At 41.3% G+C, this 27,398-nt stretch overlaps 2 protein-coding genes across 8 annotated transcripts in view; one reads left to right on the top strand and one right to left on the bottom strand.

Annotated features, from left to right (window-relative positions):
* Positions 1-803: 803 nt before the first annotated feature.
* Positions 804-8,573, bottom strand: LOC141918401 (small EDRK-rich factor 1-like). Its single transcript, XM_074812823.1, has 3 exons — positions 8,420-8,573; positions 2,420-2,528; positions 804-1,304 (listed from the first exon to the last, which is right to left on the bottom strand). The coding sequence occupies exons 1-3, from the start codon at positions 8,424-8,426 to the stop codon at positions 1,232-1,234; spliced, it is 189 nt and encodes a 62-aa protein (XP_074668924.1). The 5' UTR covers positions 8,427-8,573; the 3' UTR covers positions 804-1,231.
* A 1,372-nt stretch (positions 8,574-9,945) lies between these two features.
* BDP1 (BDP1 general transcription factor IIIB subunit) overlaps positions 9,946-27,398 on the top strand; it is a 54,277-nt gene continuing 36,824 nt past the window's right edge. For 6 of the 7 annotated variants that reach the window (XR_012621517.1, XM_074811646.1, XM_074811647.1 and 3 more), the window contains exons 1-13: positions 9,946-10,239; positions 14,138-14,690; positions 15,329-15,432; positions 16,443-16,502; positions 16,883-17,026; positions 17,905-18,038; positions 19,623-19,717; positions 20,321-20,375; positions 21,035-21,178; positions 22,809-23,090; positions 23,426-23,600; positions 24,582-24,741; positions 27,319-27,395. Coding sequence is in view for 6 of the 7 variants with exons in the window: in XM_074811646.1 (XP_074667747.1) it covers positions 10,067-10,239; positions 14,138-14,690; positions 15,329-15,432; positions 16,443-16,502; positions 16,883-17,026; positions 17,905-18,038; positions 19,623-19,717; positions 20,321-20,375; positions 21,035-21,178; positions 22,809-23,090; positions 23,426-23,600; positions 24,582-24,741; positions 27,319-27,395 (2,156 nt within the window). In the remaining variant the exon portion in view is untranslated. Of the gene's footprint in view, positions 10,240-14,137; positions 14,691-15,328; positions 15,433-16,442; positions 16,503-16,882; positions 17,027-17,904; positions 18,039-19,622; positions 19,718-20,320; positions 20,376-21,034; positions 21,179-22,808; positions 23,091-23,425; positions 23,601-24,581; positions 24,742-27,318; positions 27,396-27,398 lie in introns of those variants that run through there. The other variant, XM_074811650.1, reaches the window with a different exon arrangement.

The raw sequence follows: 27,398 nt of genomic DNA on the forward strand, positions 1-27,398 counted from the left end.
CATCCCTGGAGGTGTTTAAGAGTCAGGCTGACACAGTGCTGAGGGATATGGTGTAGTTGGGAACGGTCAGTGTTAGGTTAATGGTTGGACTTGATGATCTTCAAGGTCTTTTCCAACCTACATGATTCTGTGATTCTGTAATGCCGTTGAACTCATGTCCTTAAAACACACCCTGATAAGCCTGGCAAACTTGAGAGCAGGAACCAAGACCGAGCCAACTGAGAGCTAGCAAAAAAATATGCTTGATTTCTCACCAACTACAGCTATTACATTGCCAAAACCAGCTACATCTTCCTTCAAACGCTCCTCAAACTGTGCCGGGGCCTGTTAACAATATGAATGCACTTAGATCCATTAGAGCTTATACAAGCCAAGGCTTCAAAGTTCTCTCCTTCCAGAGATTTAAAACTCTTTCAGTACACAACACACTCAAGCATGCTGATAAAGCCAGCACTGTGTTTTCTCACACTAAGTTTTATTCTTGAGGCTAGGTGAAGCAGCAATTTCAAGATCTGCTTACACATACAACTCATTAACTTGAAGCTGCAGATTCTCTGAAGTCAGTATCAGTAGTAGATTCACACCAATGAAGTCTGCAACTTGACAGACATCTTCTATAGTGTGGACTTACCACTGCATATTATATTGCTTGTAACAAACATTTCTTGTAATTTTTAAACTTATGCTGCTATACTTTCATACTTACATTGCATTTTTCCACAATTCTATCTATTCTTTGTGTTCTCTGTAATTTCTTAGAAATCAACTGATTATGAAGCATAACAATTTCAGATTAGACAGTGTTTCTCATGCAACATTTTATTGTAAAAATAATTTGAGATTTACAGTTCTGATCTCTTTAAGCTTAAGCACATTCTACAGTGTGTTCCATTCTGGATGAAGCTGTACTTCAAGAATTAAGACAAGAATATCTGGTCTAACTGTGGATTCAGAAATTCATTTTCACTGGAACCATTAAGTGAAACCAAAAAATGCAGCAAAAGCTGGAGTAAAGCTATTGCTTGATACTTTTATTCATATGCATGCAGAAGAGTGTAGGCAGTTTCAAAACAGCACTCCAGACAACTAAGCCTATGCTAACCAGAAAATACTATAATGCTAGTTGAACCACTCTGCAAGATAGACATTTAGTCATTTAATGGCCAGAGACTTTTATGAATGATCTTCTAGGTCCTTCTGCTTCATTGGTTCAATTCTCCACTCAGGCAGCTCATTTTGCTCCTGCCTGCAGAGACTTCCTTTCATTAGCTGCTTTTTGTTTTTGCTGCATAATTTCAGAGTCTCTGTGAAGAAAAAAAGTTGCATTTCAGATACTGGCTGCTGTTTTTCTAAGTAGAGTCTCCTCCAGCTTGGTTTTGCCCTTTAGCAACCCCCATTTCAAGGGAAAAAGATTAGTATAAAACTTCTCAGCCATGAGCACACTGTTTCTATTATCCTGTTGCTTTCAGTACAGTACCCCATGAGGTAGACAAGTTACTTGATTAGTAGACCTTATATAATTCTTTTGATTTTAGAAGGACACAATGGGTCAAACATCTTCAAGAAAGTATTACACAATATTTTCATGTTCATAATAGGCAAAAAGCTGCCTAAAGGAAATAAAAGCTTTACAGGTCTTACCAAAAATAAATCTGTTTAACAAGAGATACTGTAAAACCTACACCCACGGTTTATGCTCTGGTATATGAATCGACTGTGAATCAAAGCAAAGTACTTAAATGCTGTTTCAGCTAAGACACTGGGTTCCTTCTGACCCATTTTATCATATCATAGAATCATGGAATGGTTTGGGTTGGAAGGGACCTTAAAGATCAGCTAGTTTCAACCCTCCCTGCCCTGGGCAGGGACACCTTCCACTAGACCAGGTTGCTCAAAGCCCCGTCCAACCTGGCCTTGAACACTGCCAGTGAGGGGGCAGCCACAGCTTCCCAGTAAAGAATTTCTTCCTTAGATCTAATCTAAATCTCCCCTCTTTCAGTTTAAAACCGTTACCCCTCATCTTATCCCTATACTCCCTGATAAAGAGTCCCTCCCCATCTTTCCTGTACCCCCGCTTTAAGTACTGGAAGGCTGCTGTAAGGTCTCCCTGAAGCCTCCTCTTCTCCAGGCTGAACAAACTCAATGCTCTCAGCCTGTCCTCACAGGGGAGGTGCTCCAGGCCCCTGATCATCTTTGTGGCCTCCTCTGGACCCGCTCCAACAGGTCCATGTCCTTCTTATGTTAGGGGCCCCAGAGCTGGACACAGTTCTCCAGGTGGGGTCTGACAAGAGCAGAGTAGAGGGGGAGAATTGCCTCCCTTTGACCTGCTGGTCATGCTTCTCTTGATGCAGCCCAGGATACGGTTGTCTTTTCCCTCCTATTCTGCCCAACCATTTCACTCAACTTTACTAGATCTTACCTCTGTTTTCTCTGAGAAGCAGACAAGCTATCTTCTTTCCTTTTCCCTTTGTGGATCTCCTGAGTCTTCTTCAGGTTCTTTTGGCGGGCAAGTTCACGCTGGTTCCCACCTGCAAGATAATACATGGTTTATAAAGGTACCACATTTTACACATGGTAGAAGTCCGTTATAAAGGTGGTAAGGCTTGGCTCAATCTGTAGAGCTGGTATGGCAGTATCTTCTGTAGTTGGCAGTATCTTCCATCAGTCTCTCCCTCCAGTGCATAATGGGAGGCATGAAAGCCTGTTAGTTCTCACATTTACATTTCTACAGGTCACATGCAAATGATCACCAAAAGCCATTCCAACATTCCTTCCAGAAACATAATTCAGATTCACATAAAAGACTGAAGGCCCCTCAATAGCCCAGGCAAAATGACAACAGTAACTCATCCCAAGAAGAGCCATCCTCTCTTTCTCAAGCAGATTCCAGCATCCAATACAGCTTACAAATTAATTTTAGACTGAAAGAACAGCATTAAAATGAGGGCAGCCTGATAGAGTTTATAGCTTCCTCAAACTCTTCCCAAGGCCCTCTAAGAAATCAAAAAGCAAATGGCTGTATTTGGGTCCAGAAACATCTATCTGCTTTCAGTCTGTAGTGTGTGCTGGGTTTGAGTGAGTAGCAGGGTTTTTGGTAGTGGGGGAGGGGGCTACAGCAGTAGCCCCCTGTGAGAAGCTTCTCAAAAGCTTCCCCAGCTCCAAGTCAGACCTGCCTCTGGCCAAGGCCGAGCCAATTAGCGATGGTGGCTGCGCCTCTGTGATAACATTTAAGTCATAATATTTAAGAAAGGAAACCTGAGAGGGGGTTGAGACCTGTGAGGAAGAATTGCGAGGCAGACACCTATGCAAACACCAAGGTCAGTGGAAGGAAGGAAGGAGAAGCGGGGGAGGTGCACCAGAGCAGAGAGCCCCTCTGTGTCCTGTGGGGAGACAGCAGGGCTGCCCTCCTGCCACCCATGGAGGTTCACAGTGAAGCAAAGGCCACCCTGCAGCCTGTGGAGAACCCCACACTGGAGCAGGCAGCTGCACCCAAGGGAGGCTGGGACTCCGTGGGAAGGCCCCGCTGTTGTAGTTCAGCACTGGGAGGCCTGAAACACGCGGGGGTGACCCATGCCAGAGCAACATGGGAACGGCTGCAGCCCGTGGGGAGGACTCATGTCGGAGAAAGTTCATGGAGGGCTGTCTCCTGTGAGAGGAAGCCCACACTGGAGCAGGGGAAGAGTGTGCAGTAGTCTCCATCCCTCCCGAGGAGGAAGACGTGTCGAACTGACTGCACCCCCCATCCCTCACGCTGCTGCAGGGTGGGGAGAAGGTAGAGAGATCAGGAGCAGAGATGAGCCTGGGAAGAAGGAGTGGGGGATGTTTTTAAGATGTGGTAATGCTTCTCACTGTCCCACTCTGTTAAGTGTTGTTTGTGTTAGAGTTTGAACTAAAGTGATGTTCTTTTTCTTCCCCCAATGAGTCAGTCTTTTGCATGTGACTAACTGGTGAGCTACCCCTCCCTATCTCAATTCCTGAGTATTTTTCTTCATTTTCTCCTTCCCAGTCCTGAGGGAGAAGAGATGAGTGAATGGCTGTGGTGCTCAGTTGCCCTCTGGGCTAAACCACAAGTGTTGCCATACAAAATCACTGATGGATTCCATCACATCTCATGGTCAAGCACCATGAACTTTTAAAGTCTTGCTCATACTAAGTAATAGCAGTTATGGGCCTCACATGTATTTGCAGAAAGAATACACTTCTGCAGATGCCACTTAGAAGATAACCAGTATAGTTAACATATATGGGAACCTTGGTGTGGGGAATACAACGGAAGATTGGCAAGGAGGATTGTAAACATGCTCAAAGTGACTTGCAGCTGGGGTGCCAAAAACCACATATATCACACTAATTGTTGCTTAGCCCTGTGTGTTTGATGGGTAGAATGTCTGTGTTTAGATAACACAGGCCTGTGAGAAACTCAGAGGCACCTTATTGAACATCCTTGAGATCCCTGCCCTGCTGTGGGAAAGATCAAAGCAGTGGAAAAGTACGCCTGCGAAAATCCCAGATATACACAGGTGAAAGCCAAAGGTTCAAGATCTTTTTGTCTCTTTGTCTTTTTCTGGCTCCGCAATGCCTGCATCCCCACCTGCATGCCTCTGCCTGTGTGTTGCTGCAGAGATCCCCCGAGTCATGAGGTAACAGGAATGAATTTGCTCTTTGCACTTGTTTTGTGGTTGTTCCTGTGTCCTGCCTGTGCTCACACACTTGGCTTTACTTTTTACTGGATAAAGTCCCCAAAACTATTTAACACAGGATTCATAATGTATTATGGGGCACTCATAGCCCAGAAGCTCAGCCTTACTCTGGGAACCATGAAAGCAGACAAGACCACATAGTACACAAGCAGCTGTATGTAGGTTTAATAAATTTTTGCTCAGAGGCAGCTGACATGTATGCAGTAGGAGGCTATGCCAGCTATGGAGCTTCAGCCCAAGATTTTGTTTACCTACCACATACCACAGAGCCCCCTGCAAAAGAAATGGGGCTAACAAAGCTCAAGTTAAGACACAACAAAAACTCCAGTTCCTCATTAAGATGCCTTGTTTAGAATAAAACAACTTACTACTTCCCCAAAACAGGTGCATGCATATGTCCCTGCACAGAGTGGACAACCCTGATGCTGTTCACATGCGAGAGTATTTTCATGCTACTGAAGGAATTAGCAAACAAGCATTCAGAAAGGTCCTGTCCATACACTATTATGGGTTTCTGTTCATAGCTTTCTTTCCTGTGCATGCTTTTTAGATTTCATTGTGAACCAACATCTGTATTTTTCAATCTTCCTCATTTTATGAGTTTCTCTGTGTAGGTGTTTCCTTAACTTGGCAGCAAGGGCACAGTTATGGTTGTTCTACCTACTTTGCTTGTGATGGACTGTTAGTCCATTCAATTAATTACACTCAAATACTATCTTGTCCCCAAAGTCCATGTAGAAGAAGGATCACTATGTGTTTGGAAACTTAAGTAAAACAGCTAACTATATGTAGCAGTACTGGTGTGGATTAGAACTTGATGACTCATGAGCAGATGATACATTCCAGGCTATAAATGATTCTTGAGTTTCATGGTGCTCTGGAGGCATTAATGTCATATGAAGACAATGACCTGTCAGCAATGAACAGGTCTTCTGTGGTGCTTAAAGAAATTAAGTATTTTTTATCATGAAAAGAGAGGCGGGAAGTCGAAACACACTGCTATAGTAAGAATTCATATAGCAGTTACCCTCCACCCTTAACCTTATGCACCTCCTTCCTGTCCAAGCAAACATTGTGCAGGGTATCTGCAAAGTTATTCCACACACATGGTAATGTTAAGAACATATTAGTTGTTTAACTTTAAATAAGTAAGATCTAAATAGAATGAACCGCTTAGACTTGTAATGGTGCATGATTTAGTATGCTGTTCACTTAGCATAAGTAGCTACATTTGTCAAAGCCTTAGGCCAGCAAGCTGTAAACTTTTGCTTAGATTTACTGAACTTGTACTGAACTTGTACCTACTCAAGCAAAATGAGGCCTTCAGAGCCAGCACAAACCAGAAAAGGAGGATACAAGTGTCAACAGCAGCTATAACTAGACAAGATAACAACCTGCCTGGAGACAGTGAAGAAATCCAATATGGAATCCGAAGGTGTTGGAAGATTTCAGGCCAGAATCACCACTGGACCAAAGGGCACATGAAAGATGCATGGAGAATGTGTGAAGGGGGGATGCATAGTCTGTAAGGGTATAATTGTCCAGGGATTTCTTTCTTTGGGGTTCCTCCCCAGAGGCACCCAGCTTGAGCTGATCCTGCTGCTGTACCACTCTATTAAATTAATTATTTTTTGAGATTCAATGCCTAAGGCTCTGCTTCAGGAAACCCAGGGTCTGAACTGCAGAGCAACTAACACCAGACTGATCTGTTGCTTCTTTAACAGTAAGACTGTAAACTTAAGAACCAAACTGAATGGCATCACTGAAAAACTTGTCTGCCACTTCTGCACAGCAAAGCAGAGCAGGTAGAAAAGTAGAACAATGCAGTATGCACACAAGGCATACAGAGCCAAACAACTCTTTGAAAAGAAACTTACTTGTACCACCCCTACTTCCAAGTAAACATTGCCAAGGCCTGTTTGGCTCCAGTACTTCACCTGGGTATCCCTAGCTCCAAGGGAGACGGTGCTGTTTTCTACATTCTGTAAGATCAACCTAAATCTTCTATGAAGCATGGTCCAGTCCTGACAGAAGACAATTCAGCTTCCTCTAATGTGAACTTCAAGCATACAGGTCAGTACACCCTTCCTGCTTACACCTGTGTCTGAACATCTCCATCCTTGCCTGCCTCTGCAAGACACAGGCCTTAGTTCAACCTGTCCCTGCTCTTCCAACTCCAAGATCCGGCTATTATTCAAAAGGAAGATAAGCGAAAGACCTCTGAATAGCACTGGAACAAGCAGTAATCATCTCTACTGTAAAGATGTCAAAGAGAATGGCAGTAAGGATTGGCTACTGAGGTCATCATCCCTAGGGTTCTTTCTGAGCAGCAACGGATCTAATCACATGGTAGATCTTAAAGCAGAAGAAAAGTGCCTGCCACAGTGTCCCAAAAATAAAAAGCAAAAGTAACCAGAGCCATTTGATGCAAGAACAAAGCAGTAATGGAAGACAAGTGACAAAACCCCCCTCCAATTCATCTAGTAATCACCATCTTCACAAATTCATTCAGTTTTCAGGTACCCTGAAATATGGCACTGCAACAAGTACCATGAATTTATTAATTCAGAGACACAGTAAGTAGTTGTTAGTAAGAAATCCATTTTTATTCTGTTCTACTGTATGTCCATTTGAAATCACAGCATCTAGCCCAGATCTGATTGACAACAAAGCGCTGAACTCTGGAAACATGTACTAAAGTTAAGACTAGACTGTAGGGTAGCACACCACAGCTTTACCTCTAGTATTTCAGACACTCTATTAAACTAGGTCATCCTAAAATGAAATGTTATCCTTCTGCTATGCTCAGGTGGGGGATGCTGTGCCTCTTTTTAACCTTAAGCTATGTTTATTCTATCAGCACACAGAACAGGGGAAAAAATATCAACAAAGGCCATAGACCTGTCTCTTCCTCACATTCAAGATCTGATCTATGCACAGACTGTTTACGATCCAGGTCTTCATCTGCACTTCCAGCAGTACAGTGGCTTTGAAGCTATGTATTTTTAAGTGTGAACATAAAAGCAACTCCTCAGTTAAACACAGGCGGTTTCTGTATTGCCAAGTACAATACTCAGAAACCAAAACAGTAACCTCAGCAGTTAGATGAGCCGAAGTATTCTAGTTTTAGTTCACAGTTCTCCGCCATTTTAGAGTAGATACACCAACATTACTTTTGAATAAGGTGGTGATTAGCAAGTCCCGTTGCCCTTTCAACGACAGCCTTAACAACCACCATTTAAGCAACGTCGTATAAAGTGTTCGGCAGTGATGTAAAAGCCCTTTATTTACAGACTGGACGGTAGCCAGGACTGAAACTGAGCGTTACTGTTGTTCCAGCATAGCACCACCTTTCTTCCTCCTCCCCGCCCCCCAACACAGCTACGCCAGGGGACGGGGTGAGAATGTTTTTCCTCCAAGCCTAGTGCGGCGGCAGGATGTGGGAAGCCTCAACCCCACCGGCCCAAGCACTCGTCGCGGATTTCGCCACGGAGACGCCAAATCCGTAAGAACCAGGACCCGAGGCAGCACCACACCGCGGCCGCCCCGCTCCGCCGGACCGACCGCCGGGCGGCCCTCGGCGTCGCGCCCAGGCCGCACTTCTCCACCGGCCTGGAGCCGACCGGCCCGCCGCCGTGCCGGTGGGGCGGCCAAAGGCCCACCGCCCGCTCACCCGACAGGGCCCCGGAGCAGCCCCCCTAAGGACTGCCGGCACTCACGTGTCATCGTGAGACGCTCAGGCCACGCAGCCCCGCTGCCGCCACCGCCGTCAACCTGCCGGCAAACCTCCCCGCTAGCAGCCGCCGTCTAGCTCCCGCTTGTCGCTGACGCCCCTTATAACACCTCGGCTGCCCCCTGACGTCATTGCGGCGCGCGGGACGTGGCACGCCGACCAAAGGGCTGGGCCAATCAGCGGGCTGCGACCGGGCGGGGGCGGGCGAGGAGAGGGAGGAGGCGCCCTCGCGGCCGTCGCGTTCGTCACTGCGGCCCCGACCTCTTCCGCGTGGGTGCGGTCGGGTGCGGCGCGCGGTGAGCTCTGGGAGCGTCAGGCTGCCGTAAAGTGAGGGGAAGCGTCGTAGCGGGCGGGGTGGGTGCGCTCGGTGTCGGAGCGAGTAACAGCGGCGCAAGCCCCGCTGAGCTCTGGCCAGGAGCGGGAGGCTTCAGAGGGGGCTGGAATTGTACGACTGGAGGAAAATGTGATTTTGAAACGTCGTTGTATAAGAGTACGTGGTTTTGATCAAGTGGAAAAATAAATCATTACAGATCATTGTCTGTTAAAATCACCAAAGTTAAAAAAGAACAAAACCAAAACACTTAGTTGCTGCTTTCTTTGGACACTACTCGCCTTCTCTAGTTTTGCCCACTGAGAGCGAAAGCATGCTTTTCCCTATCCGAGGATGTTTTTTTTTTTAATACTGCCCAAGCCCTCCCACAGAAAAACTCATTCCCAGCTGCAGAATGTTGTAAAAAAGAGAAAAAAATTAGCAAAAGACAAACCCCAATGTTTCTCATGTGATCCGCAGCTCAGAATTTTAAGTTTTGTTTCGTAACGAGCATTACTATTGCTATAAACATCCATGGTTGCATAGTTCTAGGATAGAATTACTGTTAAGATTTATGACCAACAGAATGCTGATATGAAACGATGCTGTGGAAAATTCCTATTTTTGTGTCCTTTAGGTGAATTTAGCTGATTATAATATGAAAACCAACTTCTATAACTTGTTACCTCTTCATGAAGCCCCTAACTCTTTGAGCACCGTACATTAATAGGTAGATACTGTAACTTTAAACAAAAGAGAAGCATAAAACTAGCCAATGGATGATACTGTGATAAAATACTAACCAATAGTTATGTATAGAGGCGTGTGCTTGTGTGTTCAGCATCAAATAAACATGGTGTGTGTTTGTAACTCGGTGTGCTGGCCACTTGGAATGCCCAGCACCCTTTTCTGTGCAGGACTGTAACAAATACAAGTATCTCAACTCTGTGTTAATTGTCTCTTTGCAGACGGGGTGAAGAACCCTGTTTTGGGGACAACAGGAGCCTCCCTTGTTTGCTTAAAATTGATCATCGTGGGCAAAACTAACGCCTGGCCAGCTGTTTATGAGGTGCCTGAATTAAGGAAAAAAACCCAAATAAAAAGTCTCCCGAGCGACTGAGGCACCAACCTCCGCCCTCGACGCACACGCTCCACCGCCCCCCGGCTCGCCCCGCCCCTTCCTGCCGCCGCGCGCTGCGGGCCGGTGACATGCCGTGAGGCGGTCGAGCCCGCCGCCGTACCGGAGCGCGCGCCGCTGGCGCCGGGTTCGCGGGCGGGCGCGCACGTGCCTCTAACGAGCGTCAGGAGCGAGCCGACGGCGCCATGTTCCGCCGGGCCCGCCTCAACGTGCGGCCCAACGTGCGGCCCGCGGGCAGGGTCACCGGCGGAGCGACGGACCCGGAGCCTCAGGGCTTGGGCTCCCCGGCGGCTGTCAGAGCAGGGGCCGCGACGGGAGAGGCGGCCGAGCCGCCGGCGGCCGCGCGGCAGGCCGAGAGGTGAGTCCCAGCGAGGCCCTGCGGCAGCCCAGGGTGTGGGAAGGGGGGGTGGGCCGTGCCGCGGGGCTCCCCCGGTGGGGTCTTGCATGGACCGCTGCCACCGCCCGGCCGTGTATCCCCGGGAGTGGGACGGGCCTGGGGAGGTGGGGGAGCCGCCCCCGCCGCCCTTCGGAAGACCCTGTGAATGTAGTGGTGGCTGGCTCTCCAGTAATGCTTGTTGTCACGGCCTGTCGCCTCCCGGCTGTCCCTGATACGGGTGGCGGTTGTCTCGTCTTGAAGACCTCCTGAAATAGGTGCTGCGCTGCCCGCCGGTCGGTGCCGAGTGGCAGTTGTGTATGTGGTGATCGCGCAGCGACTTCTGGGTGTATGGATTTGCAACCTAAGCAAAACCTGCGTTTCTTTACCGCCGTTGCACTGCAGGTGCTTGAAATAATACATAAGTTAAGACTGCAAAGGAGGGGCCTAGTGTGGTCCGATACTCAGTTCTTCTGGCACCGCAGCAGTAGGGAGTTCCAGTTTGCTGTGTACAGCAAAAATGCTTTGCGCTCCGTAGCTGAATGATTTTGCATTCTTACAGCATTTCCTGTTTTCTATTTACTTCATGCATTAGCGAAGGAGAACTTTCTGGGTTTTTTTCTTTTTGATTGTTTAATTTTTTAAGTGCTGTTCATTGCAACGGAAATGAATAGTAAGGTTGGTCCTAGGACCAGTCCTTCAGGACCTCCCTGTTGTGGATTATCCCCGGCTGACCGCTAAACCTCGAACAGCCACTTTCTTGCCCCCCCCCACCCCGCGGTGGGATGGGCAGAGAATCGAAAGGGCAAAAGTGAGAAAACTCGTGGGTTGAGATAAAGACAGTTAACAGGTAAAGCAAAAGCCACGCACACAAGCAAAGCAAAACCGGGAATTCGTTCACCACTTCCCATCCGCAGGCAGGTGTTCAGCCATCCCCAGGAAAGCAGGGCTTCGCGCATGTAGTGGTTACTTGGAAAGACAAGCGCCATCACTCTGAATGTCCTCCTTTCTTCCTTCTTCCCCCAGCTTTTACTGCTGAGCACGACACCAGGTGGTACGGAATATCCCTTTGTCAGCAATAGCTGAAACATGTGTGTGCTGTCTACCTTGTTTTGGTCACAGATCTGAAACATAGCACCATATGAGCTACTGTAAAGAAAATTAACTCTCTCCCTGCCAAAAGCAGTACAGAGCAGTTCTTCGGGACATTTCCCCAGTCTGATAATTGCTCTTCAGAACAACATTCTCACTTCTTTTAACTAGTTGTCTTTGCCTCTTGCATGAATACTTTTATTGTTTTAGTTGAAATTTGTCCTTTATGGCATATTACAATGTCTTCTTACAGTCTTCTCTGTCCTGTGACTAGAAATTCAGGTACCAGACTAGTTGGTGTGGTGTGTCTTTGGTAAACCCATGCTGCCTTTTATTCAGCTTGTATCTTACATCCTTTATATTTAAACTTGTTTTGCATTGTGCTGTAAGGATGTCTTTCTTTAAGATTTTATTTATAAAATTTGTGTGTTACAGAGATCAGGTTACTGAATCTTTTGTTACCCAATACTTTTTTCTTAAATGAAGATAAAGTTGCTATTTTTTAATTATGTGGTGCTGTTGCAGATTCAGCAGATTTATTACAGACTTGTATTGGTAATTTAATGGGTGCTTCAGTGTAATCTAGTGTAAACTAGACACCAATGCCTCTGAAAGGAAGAATATTCATGTGGCTTGAAAAATAGGCTTTTGCTATATAAGTAACAAGCTTATAAAATATTTTCCTCAATACACGTGGAAAATATCCAACTGTACGAATCCACAAAACCACATCCTGCTGTTTTAAAGAAGTGGAGCAGTTACAAGAAATTTAACACTGTGATGGAAACCATTTGCGTTGAATACAGTGTACAAACCTCTTCAGTTTGCCAGTGCAGTGAAATGTGTGGGATGTGGCTAGGAACAAGCTTCTTCCAAGGTACAGGTTTGGGAGATGATGCACTTACAAGAAGAGACATGTGGAATGCTTGGAGCGCTGTAGTAGATTCCACAGCTCAGCTGGAGGGAGAAGGTAGTAGGAGACTCTTGGGGGAACTTCTAGTCCTGGGAGCAAGTAGAAAAGGCACAGTTGAGAGTGCTCCCTTCTTGCCCCTGTCACCCTAAATTCCACTGAGTAGCATCTTAAATTTTTTTGGTTGCTTTTGGAGGTGTACAGCAACCAGATAGGAGAGAGCAGGCCTAGGAATTTATTGCAGAGTAGGCGGTATTAGTTTCTTGGGGAGCTGTCTCTTTAGATGATGGATTTTAAAGATGGGCCACCTGGGTGCCTCTGAAGATTCAGGAAGAGTGGATTTGGGGGAAGTCACACAGTTTGATTTGTTTTGTAATTGGTAGAATTGGTGACATACAGCACAGTGTGTTTGTTGTGTGGTCTGCAAGAAAAGTAAAGGCAGATGGGAAAGTATCTTGCATATTTATCCTTCCAACCTAAGGCATTCCCTCATAGCTGCTCAAACCTGTATCTGTAGTGTTAGTTGCTTTCCTTTGTTTTGTTTTAAAAATGCTGAGTGGGTTTTGTTGATTATCAGGGAAGTGAAAATTCTCTGAGTGTAAGGTTTATTTTTTTAAATACAGTTTCTGCTAAGTTCTGTTTAACTGTTCAGAAACCTGGTGTGGCACTGATTAAAAACTCCACAAAACACAGGTATAGGGAAGACAAACAAAGAATTGCTTTCCACTGTCTTTTGTTGTACAAAAACCACAGGATGTTGAATGGAACTTGCAAGGAAGGACCTCATTCAAAACACACAGACAGGCATCATGTAGTAAGGCTCCTGAACTCCTTGCTGAGGGATGTTCTGTGTACTAGAAATGTATATGAACTCACAGTGTGGGACAAAATGATTCAGCCATTTAACAGAGGCTGTTGAATGCTGCAGGTGATGTTTCTCTATTTGCCTGAGTCACAGACAGTAGCTGGAGAGGATTTGGAAAAGTTTCGCTGTATGTTTATGCTCTTCTTATATTCCTTCAAAGGCATTTGCTTCTGACTGTTTTTGAAGATGGCTAAGTGAACCACGGGTGTGGTTGTCCTTCTGTACAGACAGAAGGCATAGTTCCAATGCAAAATTAAAAAAACTCTTTATGACTCAGTTAAAATTCTGCTGCAGTCTTACTGTGAGCCACAGCCAAGGAGCTAAAGGAGGTGTGTGTAGATTTAGAAAGATCACATGGTTGGCAGTTTTGCTTGCACTTTGAAAATTATTTCTGTGTAAGTGATGGAGAAAATACTTAAATAAGAAAGCTTTCCAAGGAAGCTAAAAGTTGGTGCCTCTGAAAGGCTACTTTTGATGTGTTAAGTGTGAGCAGTAGAAGAACAGCAGCCGCTTTGACTGCTGAAGTTGTTTTGGAGCTCACGGTTTACATATCATCTACTTGCAAATGCATAAGAGGAATGTTCAGATTGATTGTAAAACAAAGTCATGAAACTGCTTGTTGCATGTAGCTCTATTAAAATGTTAATATGTCACCTAAGTTATGTGAGTTATTTATTTATAAAGCTTTATTATATTATGGTGTTTGGTATTCTCAGTTGAAAGTAGAGAACCTTCCAAAAAAGGGGAGGGAAGGGAAGGAACATGTAAGTTTAGTGTTATTGGTCAACTAGCTTGTAACAGTAACATGAATATTAGAAAATAATATACTAGTTCTTACAGCTGATTAGTTTGAGGAAATACTAGCTATGGGTTGGGTCTAGTTTGGCTTCTTATATATAACTGCATTTTTATAGAACTGTGTTTATACTGATTGACACATAAACATATCTTGAAAGTAAGAGTTACAAATCTGTCACTGTAAAGTATTTCAGAATACTCTTTTAAAAATTTTCCAGTGATGACAAGGCTGATAGCTCAAATGATGCTGGAGAAGCTAGTAAACCTGCAGAGATGCCTATGCAGAGAAGAAAACGAATCTCCACCATGCCTAATCTTGTCAAACCCAGAGCTGGACCTTTATCTGCTCAGCATTCTGCATCAAAACCACCGAGGCGAGCATCACAGACTCCTGATGGCAGTGCTTCACTTCAGAAGGATTCCTCTCCATCAGAAAAGAGTAATGTTGAAAGCTCTTCAAAGTCTCCCATGCTGCCTGAAAAGAAAACACCTGTGCCACAGGTGCCACAGTTTTCCCCACTAAAAAAATTGGTGAACAAAGAACAAACTGTAGGTGTAGCTGCTCAGAAAAATGATGATACTTCGCAGAAGAATGTACCCTCCCCACTCAAGGAGAGACCAACACAGGAAAGATCAGGAACGCAGGAGGAAAAGCTACCTATGCAACCTGCTCCTGTAAAAGAGAAACAAGCGTGTTCTGACCGTGAAAGGATCCTCAAAGCTCGGAAGTTAAGGGAAATGCTTAAAGAAGAGTTGAAGAAAGAGCGGATGGTAGGCTTCTGTGTTGAGCAGTGCTGATCTGTGAAGGGCAAAGATGTGTGATTCACCTAACATACATTTTCTCTCTGTAGTAGTGTTTTCTGATGATCATCAGCTGCTTACTACTAATAGTCTGTGATTATCTTGTAACTCTGTATGGGTTTAGTCTTTTTATAAGCAGTAGAAGCACTGTGTTCCCTCATAATACAGATTTCTTGTGAAATTGTGTATGTTTTCATTTGATTGGACCCACAAGCCTTTTTGGCACGATATTACGTTATAGTTAATATTCCATTTTTGAAAGTTCCACAGTTGGTAATACAGTGGAGAGGTGTGCTGTAAGAAGCTTGGGATTTGGGGTTTTTCATATTCTTTCAATTTGATCATTGTCTGAATTCTGTAATTTTGAATAACTTTTCACTTGTGCCAAGTATTGAATTTCTCTGAGAGGGTAAGTCACTTAAGGGTCTGTGGTGTCCTCTCTGACAAAGGTACACTTTTAAGATAAACTTACTTCAGTTGCTGGGGGCAGGGGAGGGAAATGACAAAATCCCCCGAATGGGGTACTTAGTAAACAAATACTCATTTGTGTAATATAAAGTACTTTCAGGGTGACTTTAAGGTTGGTTTTTCTTTTCATATGGAAACAGTTGAAACACAGGCCTCCAATAATTGAAGGACATTCTCCACTAGATCGTTCTAAAATGACCATGAGAGACTTGATATACTATCTGCCAGAAAACAATCCTATGAAGTAAGTATGACTCTTTCTCTCTCTCCTTAGCTTAAATTATTTTTCTTTTTCTACCAATTCAATAACTGTGAAAAGCAGAGTTCTTGAATCTGAAATATCTAACACAGATCCAGTATTGTTGCAATAGTAATGAAAGCTTCCAGACATTTTCACAGCTGCTCAGTCTTCATACAGAAATGAGAATGGAGATCAGTGTACTTGTTGAAATATAAAAACATGAACTTCTCCCCAGTGTTGATTTATCTCTGTACAAATGCAGAATAATAGAAATTTATTTTTTTTTTCCTAGTGACTGTTAAATTTCTAGTTATGGCTGCTAGGGATGTTACAACTACCTGCCAAATCTAGTGGACTACAGGAAGCTAAGCATTCCTCCTTCCTGGGTGCTGAAGCGCAGAACACACTGCAAGACCCATGAGGTTTCTCCATTCCAGCTCGATGGATGTAGCTGCTACTGTTCCCTTTGCACGTTTTGTCAGTAGCAGGGCTGAGTGAGCATCCCAGAGGTGCACGGATGCAGGGAACACTTACGCAGCTGGCTGCACAGACTACCACAGACAGAGCAGGGCCTTTTCCTGCAACTACCAAAAAAAATCACATGAACATAAGTACAGCTATCCAAGTCCTGTGCTTCCTCTCAGTAATGAGTTTTCTGTTATGACCTGACTTGTTAATGTTTGTGTGCTTATGTGTTCTATTTATCACTTTCCTTGTTACCTTTTCTTTTATGTTGAATAGTCCTAAGCAAGTAATGAACCAAATGCTCTCAAATTCCCTGTACTCGTACAATGGATTACTGCTTGAAATCATATAAACTTGTCCTTCTTTATACAAAAAAAGAAGCAAAATTCATTAAGCAGGGGTGGTGGTTCATTTAGACTCAAATCTAGATGTGGTACAAAGAAATGCAAACAAGCTTTGCTTCTTTGTCCACTAAAAGCAGGTTTTGTGGAATGAAGCAGAAATCTATCTGTACAAACATTCATGTCTAGCTTTTTGTAAAATTCTAGGTCTTCACTGGCAGAAGAAAAAAGAACAGAAAAAAATTCTGCACTGGGTCAAATGAAAGAGTAAGTTTTGGTGATGGAAGTCCTTACGGTTAAAAAGTTTTCTGATATTGGGGAAAAAAACATGTTTCTGTGGTAATACTAACAGTGTAGGTCTCTTTTTTTTTTTTTCTACTGTTTCAATATCACAGCCCTTACTTATAAAAAATTGTAATTTGGGAGGGGAGAGCAGTTAAAGAACATTTTGCTTTCAGTATTACGGTTTTGGATTTGTCCATTTTACAATAGAATGAAAAGCAGATTCCAGAGTTTATGTATTGACTAACTTGCTGGTGGGTTGCATTGCTGTGTGATTCATTAAATCATTGAATATCTGGCATACAGAGCAGCAATTCAAAATGCTAACAAAAGTAATATTTTTGCTTGGTCTCTTAAAATTGTAGACATGAAGAGAAAAGCACTCCTGATCATGAAGAGGAAGATGAGGAGAAAGAAGCAGAAAATGGGGAGGAGAGTCAGGATGGTCCACTTCTAGTTCCTCGTGTGAAAGTAGCAGAAGATGGGTCAATTATTCTGGATGAAGAAAGGTAGCAAAATCTGTGTCTGACTCATGGACAATATATACTACATTGCTGCTTAGTTTGTGGATAGAGAACAGTTACTTTGGACAGGGACGAATGTGAGTGTATTTGTGTTGAGAGTTGAGCTATCCTAACTTAGGACAGTGCAAATGTATGACAAAATATGAGCAGCAGTTACCTGCATCTCAGTAGTGGCAAACTTTCTCTGAGAAATGTTTCTGGGGAAGAAGATAGATGGGAATAGGTCATATTTTATTACAGTGAATGAATACTGAATATTTGTCAAACTTGCAAATGTTTTCTATTTAATTAAATTGTTTCTCACAGATACCAGTGTCTGAGGTTATCTGGTTGTCAGTAGGATTTGCTCCAGCTTTGCATCCTGCATGTTGCTGCTTTATCCAGCTGTCAGTGTTTTCATTAACTTTGCTTAGAATATGGCTTTTTTAAAAGTATTAGATTATCAAAGTATTGAGTTTTCCGAATGTATTATTAGCATGAGATTTAGGCCAAGGTGTAAGGATAGAGCAGTCCTGGTAAAAGAATGTGAAAGTATTCTGAAAGGATACAGAGGACTCTTGTGGTTGTGCAAAATAATCTTCTTGAATGTTAAAAAGACAATTTTTTTAAAGGATATTTAATTATGTTTGTACTGTATTTTATAAAAAGGGAAAAGCAAGTTTAGTTGCACACGCTTAGTAGGATAATGGTTTCTTACTGCATTCTCCCATTAAAATACATATCAATGTAGTGATTAAGCCTGATTATATAGTACAAACTCTGATTTGTGGCAGGAAAATCTGAATAGCTATCTTATAAACATCTACTATGGGTCTTGTTAGCAATATTTTCAGATAAGTCTCTTTGTGTGTTTGGTTTTCCAGTTTAACTGTAGAAGTTCTAAGAACAAAAGGTCCATGTGTTGTAGAAGAAAATGATCCCATCTTTGAGCGTGGCTCTACAACTACATATTCCAGCTTCAGAAAAAGTTTTTACACGAAACCATGGTCAAATAAAGGTGAGTATATTTTTGGTTTCAAGTTTTGAGCCTGCAGAAAATTCTGTTTTCTATGTGTGCTTTGTACTCAACAATTTTTATTTCCAGTGGAGTAAATGGATCTACTTATGTGACGTAGTCTCAACCCTCCAGACTTTTACAACAGGCTGATGTTTACTGTGAAAATTGGCATATTTAAAAAAATCCAGTGTCTTATGATATGTAGGCTGCCTGTGAATTTTTTCTGTCATGGAAGTTTAGATACTGTGGAAATGCTAGTCTGCCTTATCAGAAGCATAATTTTGGATTATGATGTCCAGATATTTGAGCCCTATATGGAACAGGTAGCACTTCTTAACATCATCTTTACTTGGTTCTTCCAGCATGGGCAGGAATAAATTATTTAAGCCATATATGTGTGGGCTGATTTCAGTGCACGTGGACAGCTGTGTTTTTATGGGTGGGTGGGTTGGTTTTTTTATTATGCGTGCTGTGAATTACCTCTAGGCTGACAACACTGCACAAGACTTTTTACAATTGGAACTGTTTTTCTACAACTGTAGATAGAAAAAGTAACTTCAGAATTCACTGTTGTCCTGCTTTTGGCTGGGATAGAGTTAATTTTTCTTAGTAGCTAGAGTGGTGCTGTGACTTGGTATGGGAAGAATGCTGATAACACACTGATGTTTTCAGTTGTTGCTGAGACATCAGGGACTCTCCAACTCCCCATGTCCTGTCTGTGCACAGATGTACAAGAAGCTGGGGGGGAACACGGCCAGAGCACTGGACCCAAATTGGCCAATGGAATATTTCATATGATGTAACATCATGCTCAGTATATAGAGAGGGGTCGGCTAGGAAGGAGGGGGTTGTCTCTCGCTTCTGGGATTGCAACTGTGGGATCTTGGTATTTCACAATCGCTAGCCAGGAGTGGGCTGGATATTGGGCCACAGATGGTGAGCAGTCGCATTGTGCATTACCCGTTTGTACTTTCTCTTATTGTTACTGCTCTGTTTTTATTTCAATTATGAAACTGTTTTTATGTCAACCTATGAGTCTCCCTTCACTCCTCCAATTTACCCCCCCAACCCCCGGGCGAGGGAACATGAGAGGGCGGCTGCATGGTGTTTGGTTGCTAGCCGGATTTAAACCATGACAACTGCAAACCATGACAACTGCGCTGCTCTTGGAATGCACTCTTTTCCTGTTAACCAGTAATAATGGAGATAGTATTTTTGCACATGCTTTCTTCTGTTTTCTTTTTGTGGTTGTGTTCATAATAAAAATAAACATTTACAATTTGGAATTGGCTAGCTTTGATTTACTAGCTTTACAAAACATATTTCACATTCTGTAGTTTTGTAATAGATTAGACAATTCTTTCTATTAATAGTTTATTCGGCAAATGTTATTAAAGTTACTTAGGTGAAATAACACTCTCACTCCAGCTCAGCTGAACTTGCAGCCACAGTATATAGCCTTAAAGTTGTCGATCTCATTGCATTAAGTTTGAAAGGTGTTTTTTAGTTTAGGTAGCCAGAAGGATAGTTAACTAAGTACTTAAGTGTGTGTATCTTCTTCTATTTATTTTTTTTTCCCTCCAGAAACAGACATGTTCTTTTATGCTATCAGTATGGTAGGAACAGACTTCTCCTTGATTGGACGGCTGTTTCCTCATAGAGCCAGAGCAGAAATTAAGGTAAAAATTAAAGCACTCAATAAAGCAATTAAACATCTGTTTTCACTCTTCTCATTTGATATTCCTATGCTTCTTATATTAGTATTGATAATTTTGAAGCTAATTGGCTCTGTAGCAATGCTTCTTTAAATACTTACTACCTCTTGGAAACAGGTATCTAAAACATTAATATGCTGTGTTGAATTCTGATCAACATATCTAGTAAATCTAGCATACCTAGACACAGTTTGTTTCCATTTTATTTTAATTGAAGAATACTGATAAGCATAAGTGAATGTTTGGTGCAGGCCTTTTGTGTTGCCTCTTTCATGGTATCCATCTGGGAGAATCTTTGATATTTCAAACCCTGTTTAGATTGGAAGTAAGGACAAAGATGTTGAAAATAATAAAAAATGATGACTGGTGATATATACTGGGGACAGATTTTATATTTAAAAATTAATTACAAACTTGTGTTCTGTGACTGTGCTTGTAAGTTTTAACAGCTTTAGTTTGGAGAAAATTTTGTTACATTGAAGAAGGCTTATCTTGATCTGCAATTTTGAACAATCTATTTTTGCATTTCTTGCTTGCTGAAAAAGACAAATATACCTTTGCTTTTAGAACAAGTTCAAGCGTGAGGAAAAAGCTAATGGATGGAGGATAGACAAAGCTTTCAGTAAGTAAAGTAAATGTATACCACCCTACGGGTTATTAAATGGTAGTCTTTTTTAATGGTAATTTTTGTGCTTTGCCTTGCTTGAATTAATTATAAGAAAAAGTGTTTGCTCATAGGTGAGTTAAGAAGGGGAATCTTAGGTTTTTATAACAATCATGGTTCACAGTAAAGATTTTTAGGTTTAATTTCTGGCTTTTCTATGTGTCTGATAAACAAGATTAATGTAATCTTTCCTACATATATGCAGTTGAAGATTATTCTGATTCATGGGAATTTCTAGCACAGTTACTTATTGTAAACTGCTTTGTGCATTATTTGAGTAAGCTACGTAAGTCCTAAAGCAGCGTGTTAATAAATTGTTTGATATTATGGTACAATTCATGATTTGTCACTACTTAAATTTTCTAAACTGCTACGTACTGTAACCTTTTTACTGTTTGTTTTTCAAAACCAAACTACCATAATCCATATATATATGTCAACTCTAGCCCCTGCTGAAGTGATACAGACAGTATTTTCAAAAAGAATTCTCTGTTTAAATTTATATAACCATCACTTTTTAATATCGTAATATGTACCACTGATTATTTTATGGAGCAGAAACTTGGAAAGTATACCAACTCTGAAGTCTTTCCTATTTCTTTGCTTTAATCTGATAGAAGAAAAGCGTCCCTTTGATCTTGAATTCTTTGCTCAGCTGCTTGAGAAGGTCTTAGCAGATGAGGAAAAGAAGAAGCAAAAGACTGTTAAAAGCCAGAAGCCAAAGGGAAAGAAGCCATCACAGCCTCAGAAGAAGCTAAAAGGTACTTCAAAAGAATGCTTGAGATAACATTACAGAGCAGTGGTCAGTAATGTTGCTAGCAGAGGAAAAATCACATAAGGAATATTTTCCTTCCCTGTTCTGGACAGGACAAGAGGATCCTGGCTTCATAGCATAACTCTTTCAGATGTAGTTTACTGATGTGCAGGATGGTAATAATTGATTATAGCTGGTTTTCTGAGGTGCATTTTCTCTGGGCAGGAATGTGAGACCACACTGAGATTAGTGCTCTGCCACAGTCTGAAGCACTGATATTCTAAATGGCATATTCTAACTTAACAGTTGATAAATATCTCGGTGAGTTGCTAATGAATTCATTTGTAGAATCCTTGGGCCAAGACAATATTTTTGGCAAGCTCTTCTGTGACTTTTTAATTTAAATTTTTCTTGCATTTAAAACACCTTTTCTCTTAGGGGTTCTGTTTCTCCTTTAATTATAGTTTGACTCCCTAAGTTTGAAGGGTGTGATTCTTTTCAGGGAGTCTTGTAAAAGTTGTTTTAGTTTTCTGGTCTGTTCAAAATAAAGGGTAAAGGTTATGTTTCATTACTGTTGATTACCATATAGTGTCATCTTACCTCAGTACCTGTTAAAGGCCTTTCATAGATGTACTTAAGTTAAAAACAGTTCTATTGCTATTGACACAATTTCATAAATTCCTTGCTAATTCTGTGGGGTTGCTCACTTGGTTGTGTCACAAGGACCCGTTTTCTTTTAAGTGGTATTGTGGAACAAACAAGTGAACAACCTTTTTAAAGGGGATGCTAGCTAGAAAGCAACATTGCTGTTTAATTCTTAAAATTGACATAGTTTGTGCTTTGCCATAGACTTGATTTCAGATTTCTTTAGGTAAAATGTTCCACCTGTTAGGACTTACAGCCACATATAGAAATTCTGTTCATAGACTTTAATGGTAGATTAAAGGTACTTTATGTGTAAAGCAATGTGAGTATGCTTTTCTACTCCTCTTGCATTTTGGATTTCTTAATTACAGGGGACCAAGTTTGCGGAAGAATAATAAAAAGGCCAAGGAAAGGCTGATTGATGTTCTGCATAAAAACAAGATCAAGACAAAATGTCCTGAAAAGGGGAGGGGGGAGAATTTTAGAAACTCATTAAACCCAGAAAAGAACTTGTGAATTATTAGCAAGATAATAATTCAGCTTTCTTATTTATATAAGAAGGATGAACTAAAATACACTTACTGATCAAAATTGCTTTTTCATGGCCTACTCTCTGCAACCATTATCACCTCTTTGTGCAGAGATGTAATTCTTTTCAGGAATAGCAATGCCTATTTTTCCTCAATCCAAAAGTGACTATATAACCTTCTAAAAACATAGGAACATTTACATTGGCTTTACATCCTATATTGACTTTACCCTGGTGTTGTCCCATGTACAGAATATGTTTTGCATTTAGTGTTAAAGTTTATCTATGCTGAAGCTTTTCTGCGGAGTCAGTAACTGACTTTTCATGGTTCTGCTCATACACCTGACAGTATATTGGCAGTGATGTATGAATTCACAGGATGTTGCTAGTGGAAATATCTTTGTGATTTGTGGTTCCTAATACTCCACTAGTCTATTAACCAGGAACCATATTCTTCCAATAGCAAAAGCTGCCAGCACAGAAGCTGCTAATGATCAAGATGATCTTCAGGAAGCCAGAATTTCTGATGCAGAAACAGAAGCAGATTCTGTGATAGCTGAGAAAGAAAATGAAGAATCTTTAGGCATTTCTGAACAGGCAGAAGAACAGGTTGCATTAGAGCCAACATTAGCAAAAAAGAAGAGAAAGAAGAAGAGAAAAGATGATCCTGAACAGGAAGTAGAGAATCTTCCAGAAGAAATGGCTGTCCCTTCAAAAACTGCAGAAGGGAAATCCTCTAAGAAAAGTAAGAGGCAAAAAAGCTCACTTTCAAACATTCAAATATAAATTTTATATAAAGACACTTTAAACTTAAAAATGAGAACTTGGGTTTTGGTTTCTATCACTGGTCTGCCTTGGGAGGTTGTGGAACAATGCCTTTCAAAATCAGCTTTCATACTAAATCTAAACATTTTATTTTATTTGAGAACAGTTCTCTTAAATCTTAGTACTTGGGAATTTTCTACTGGGATTTTTTTGTATTAAATTAAATCTTGCTTCACTGTAGCTAGGATTTGAGAATTGGAATTCTAAGATGATGCCCAGAATGTCCAAATTGGATTCATTCTTATTCATTGACAGGGAAAAATGTGGTATGTGGTGCACACACTGATGGTCATACTACCTGTAGAGAAGAATTGGATAGTGTTATTGAAGGAAAACAAGGTGAGACTGCTGCTACAGAGGGAGAGAGATCAGAGTCCTGTTTACCAGTGGATGACATAATGGAGAGAGGAAGTGATGTCAATTTATGCAGGTAATGTTTACAGTGAAAAGCTTAGGCAGAATAAAAAGTAGTATGCTGGTTTTATTTGTTCATGCTTACCAGTATGTTAACTGGCACAGAATGGGCAGGTTTTTGGCTTCTGAGGACTGTGCTGTGTTTTAGTAACCTGTTTTTAATTTACACTCTCAGTATGTTTTCTGCCCTGATGGGCTTCCCTTGCAAAATTAGTTTACATTAATACTAAAATCCCATGCAAAAGTGCTTTCACTTTTTTTTTAAGAGTGTTTGTGGACTATTGTCTTATCCTAACTCCTAAGATTTCTCTCAAAGCACTGCTTGGTAATGCTGCTAAGTGGTGTTGCTATACACTTGGAATTTGTATCTGTTTCTGATAAGGTGGTTCTTGTGGGGAAGGAAAGTTGCTTGGACTTTTTGTGCAGAACCTGGGTGGGAGGCAAGCTTTTGGTTTCAATTTTGGGCATTCTTTTACTAGAAAATGAATGTTTTATTAAACGTTATATAAGAAAGTGGTAAATCTAAAAAGTCATTATGAAGCTGTTAGTGCTACTTCAGAATTTTGGGTTGTTGTATTTAGCTGTATTGTAATTGTTTGTTATTCCATACAGATTTCCAGAAACTTTCATGTGCTTTAATACCTCATTGGAAGCATATAAAGGAACAGTATTTTGTCCTTGAACTCAAGACAGATTGTTACAGAAGATTAGGGGAAAAAAGCTTCTGCATACAGTGTTTATATTAGTAAAGTCTGTTTTAAAAAGCTATCTATTTTTTTTAATGGGATTTTAATGTCATCTTGTAATAGCAGCATTTTTTTAAAGTTTTAAAGCTCATCCTGCAAATATCACTAAACTTGTCAGATTCTTTCAAACACATGTAATTATTTAATGTCAAAATTGCATAATTTTTCTATGCAACTTGATCTATCTGTAAATAATAGCTTTTTCATTACAATACACTAATACAATTTTTGTGTGCTTTTATTGATTTCAGCTTTGAAGATAGCAATTATGTTGTACTAGAAATAGAATCTGCTAAACTGAGAACCCTAGTTATTGGAGATGGTACATCACAGGAGAGCCAGATTTCAGAGTTACTGGTTTCAAAGATTAGAAGCAAAGAAGGACAACCTGAAGAAACTAGAGAAACCAAGGTATTTTTATTTTTGATGTAGTTCTTACTTCTTAAGATCTTCCTCTTTACCAATAAAAGTGTTTTTAGATCAAAGCTGTTTTTTGATTGTTTTTGTGATGTTTTTACCACTAGGTGAAAAAAGGCAACAAGCCTGAGAACATCACCAAAATTTAAATACTATCAATTTGGCTGGCTTTAATGGGTTGTCTGTTATACTAAATTTATTCAGAGAGTATGCTGTGCATGCTTGGCTTATCTCACAGACAGTTTCAACAGCTGAACAGTTTAAGTATTCAGAAGTGAAACAATACAATAACAGTAAAACCTTGGAGCAAGATTTACTGGTGTATATTTACTAGTGTGATGTTGGAAACGGATTTAAGCAGGATGAGCATTGGGTTGTCTGTGTTGCCTCAGAATGAAAACCTGTGTAAACTCTTGTCCACTGTTACTGGCTGCCATGAGGTGTATCAGGAAAGATATAAGAAACTGGACCAAGATTAAATCATCTTTCTTTGGGTGTATTCTAATCAGGTCCAGCAGTTTAGAAGCTTCCTGAGATTGTGTCTGGTTTCTTTTGAAGTCCTTGATGCACCTCTTACTCATGAGTTTGTCTAGCTGCTTTTTTGCATCTGTCTGTATCTTTGTGGTAAATTGTGTACTACAGCTGAGAGTTCATTCCTTTAATTATTCACTTAATATGAAAAATGTATTCTTTGGATTGTTTTAAGCCTGATGTCTGGTAGTTTAATAGGCACTGTACTTCCATTCTTATGTTCCTGTTCGTCTTCTCCAAGCTACTCTTGTTTATAATGCCACTTTTTCCTCTCTCCAACAATTTTCAAACCAAGGAATCCTAATCTTACATTTCTCCTCATATAGAGAAAGTTCCATTCCTCTGATCATCCTTCTATCCTTGTATCATTGTCAGTTTTGGAACTTAGTATCATACTGTTTAACGACTTATGCTGAGGGGGAATGAATTACTTTATCTTGTGCTTTCTAAGACAAAGAATAATCTTACGGCTAAAGTCTGGGGTGAGAGGTTAGGAAATTCTAAGTGTTGGTGGTTCCCTAATGTGATGGGTAAATTATTTGTCCTTTGGCCTTTATTTTAGATTGTTACCTAAAATAATGTCACAATGGAAAATCAGCTCTACTTAAGGTCTTTGCAAATACTGAATGCCTGTAGTTGGAAATGTTATAACAACACAGTCTCCTGATATTCGTTAGAACACTATTTATAAAAATCAGTGAGCTGGACAGGGCAATGTGCTATATACACCAGCCTGTTATAGTGGGGTTAGTAGCCTGGATAGCTAAGCTTTCTGCCTGATTAATTATGGCTGTTTGACAAGAGAAAAAGGCATAATAATCTCTAAAACTGGTAATTTCAAAAGAGCTTTTATGTTAGTTCTGTTTCTCTCTGCTGTGGTTAATTTACTTTAAAAATATGTAAACATAATCACTGACCTACAACTAGAAATACTCAGCCAACCAGTGATGTGAAACATGATTCTATTAATATTATTGAAGAGGTAAATAAAGTAGAGAAATAATGTTTTTATGCAGTAGGCTTTTACCTTAATTCACTAAATAGATTCCATAAAATCTTTGCTGTAATTGTGATTAGTTTGCTATATTGTCAATTTTTTTTTTTCATTTTGACTGATGGTCAGTGCTCTCTAGGAGAATAATTTAAATACTAGACCTGTGAAGTAGTGATAGTTGATACTGCTTAAGGAGTCTGTTATCACCTTTGTACAATTAATAAACAAAGACATGAGCTGACAGGAACCTCCTGAACTTTAACAATGGGAAGTGCAAAGTCCTGCACCTGGGGAGGAACAATCCCAGGCACTGGGGGCCACCCAGCTGGAAAGCAGCTTTGCAGAAAAGAACCTGGACATCCTGGTGGACACCAAGATAAACATGAGCCAGCAATGTGCCCCAGCTGCAAAACAGGCTTACAGTATGCTGAGCTGCCTTAGGAGAAGCATTGCCAGCAGGTTGAGGGAGGTGATCTCTACCGCCTATTCAGTGCTGGTGAGGCCACACCTGGAGTACTGTACCAGAGCAGCCCAAACTGGCCACAAGAGAAGCATGGACACACTGAATGGAGTCCAGAAAAGAGCTATCAAAGATGAAGGGACAGAAGCATCTCTCCTGTGATAAAAGGCTGAAAAGAGTGGGGACAGTTCAGCCTGGAGAAAGAGAAGACTTGGTGGGAGCGGGTGGGGAAATCTCAATGTATATAAATACCTGAAGGGAAGGTGTAAAGATAGATGGAGCCAGACTCTTGTTAGTGGTGCCCAGTGACAGGACAAGAGGCAGTGGGCACAAAATGAAACCTAAAGAGACTGTGGAGTCTCCATCCCTGGCAATATTGAAAAGCCATCTAGACATGGTATTGGGCACCCAGTTCTAGGTGACCCTGCTTGAGCAGGGCGCTTGGACCAGATGACCTCCAGAGGTCCCTTCCAACCTCAACCATTCTGTGAATCTTGTTCTTTCTGCTTTTCTTTATATTACAGCAAAGAGTTCTTCTGTGTTTATTGTTTCTTTTCTATGGCGTTATTTTCTTTTCCTTTCTCAGAACAAAGACACACATGACTTACATAGACCAGATGAAAAACAGTGTGGATCAGAAAGTGATTCTCAGTCTGTAATCATGTA

The sequence above is a fragment of the Strix aluco genome, chromosome Z, assembly GCF_031877795.1.
Source record: "Strix aluco isolate bStrAlu1 chromosome Z, bStrAlu1.hap1, whole genome shotgun sequence".
NCBI lineage: Eukaryota > Metazoa > Chordata > Aves > Strigiformes > Strigidae > Strix > Strix aluco.

Excerpts from the sequence above, each read along its gene's own strand:
- LOC141918401 (XM_074812823.1), bottom strand. Across the intron at positions 1,305-2,419 it reads GCTTCTCAGAGAAAACAGAG|AGACTCTGAAATTATGCAGC; the intron begins GTAAGATCTAGT and ends TTTTCTTCACAG.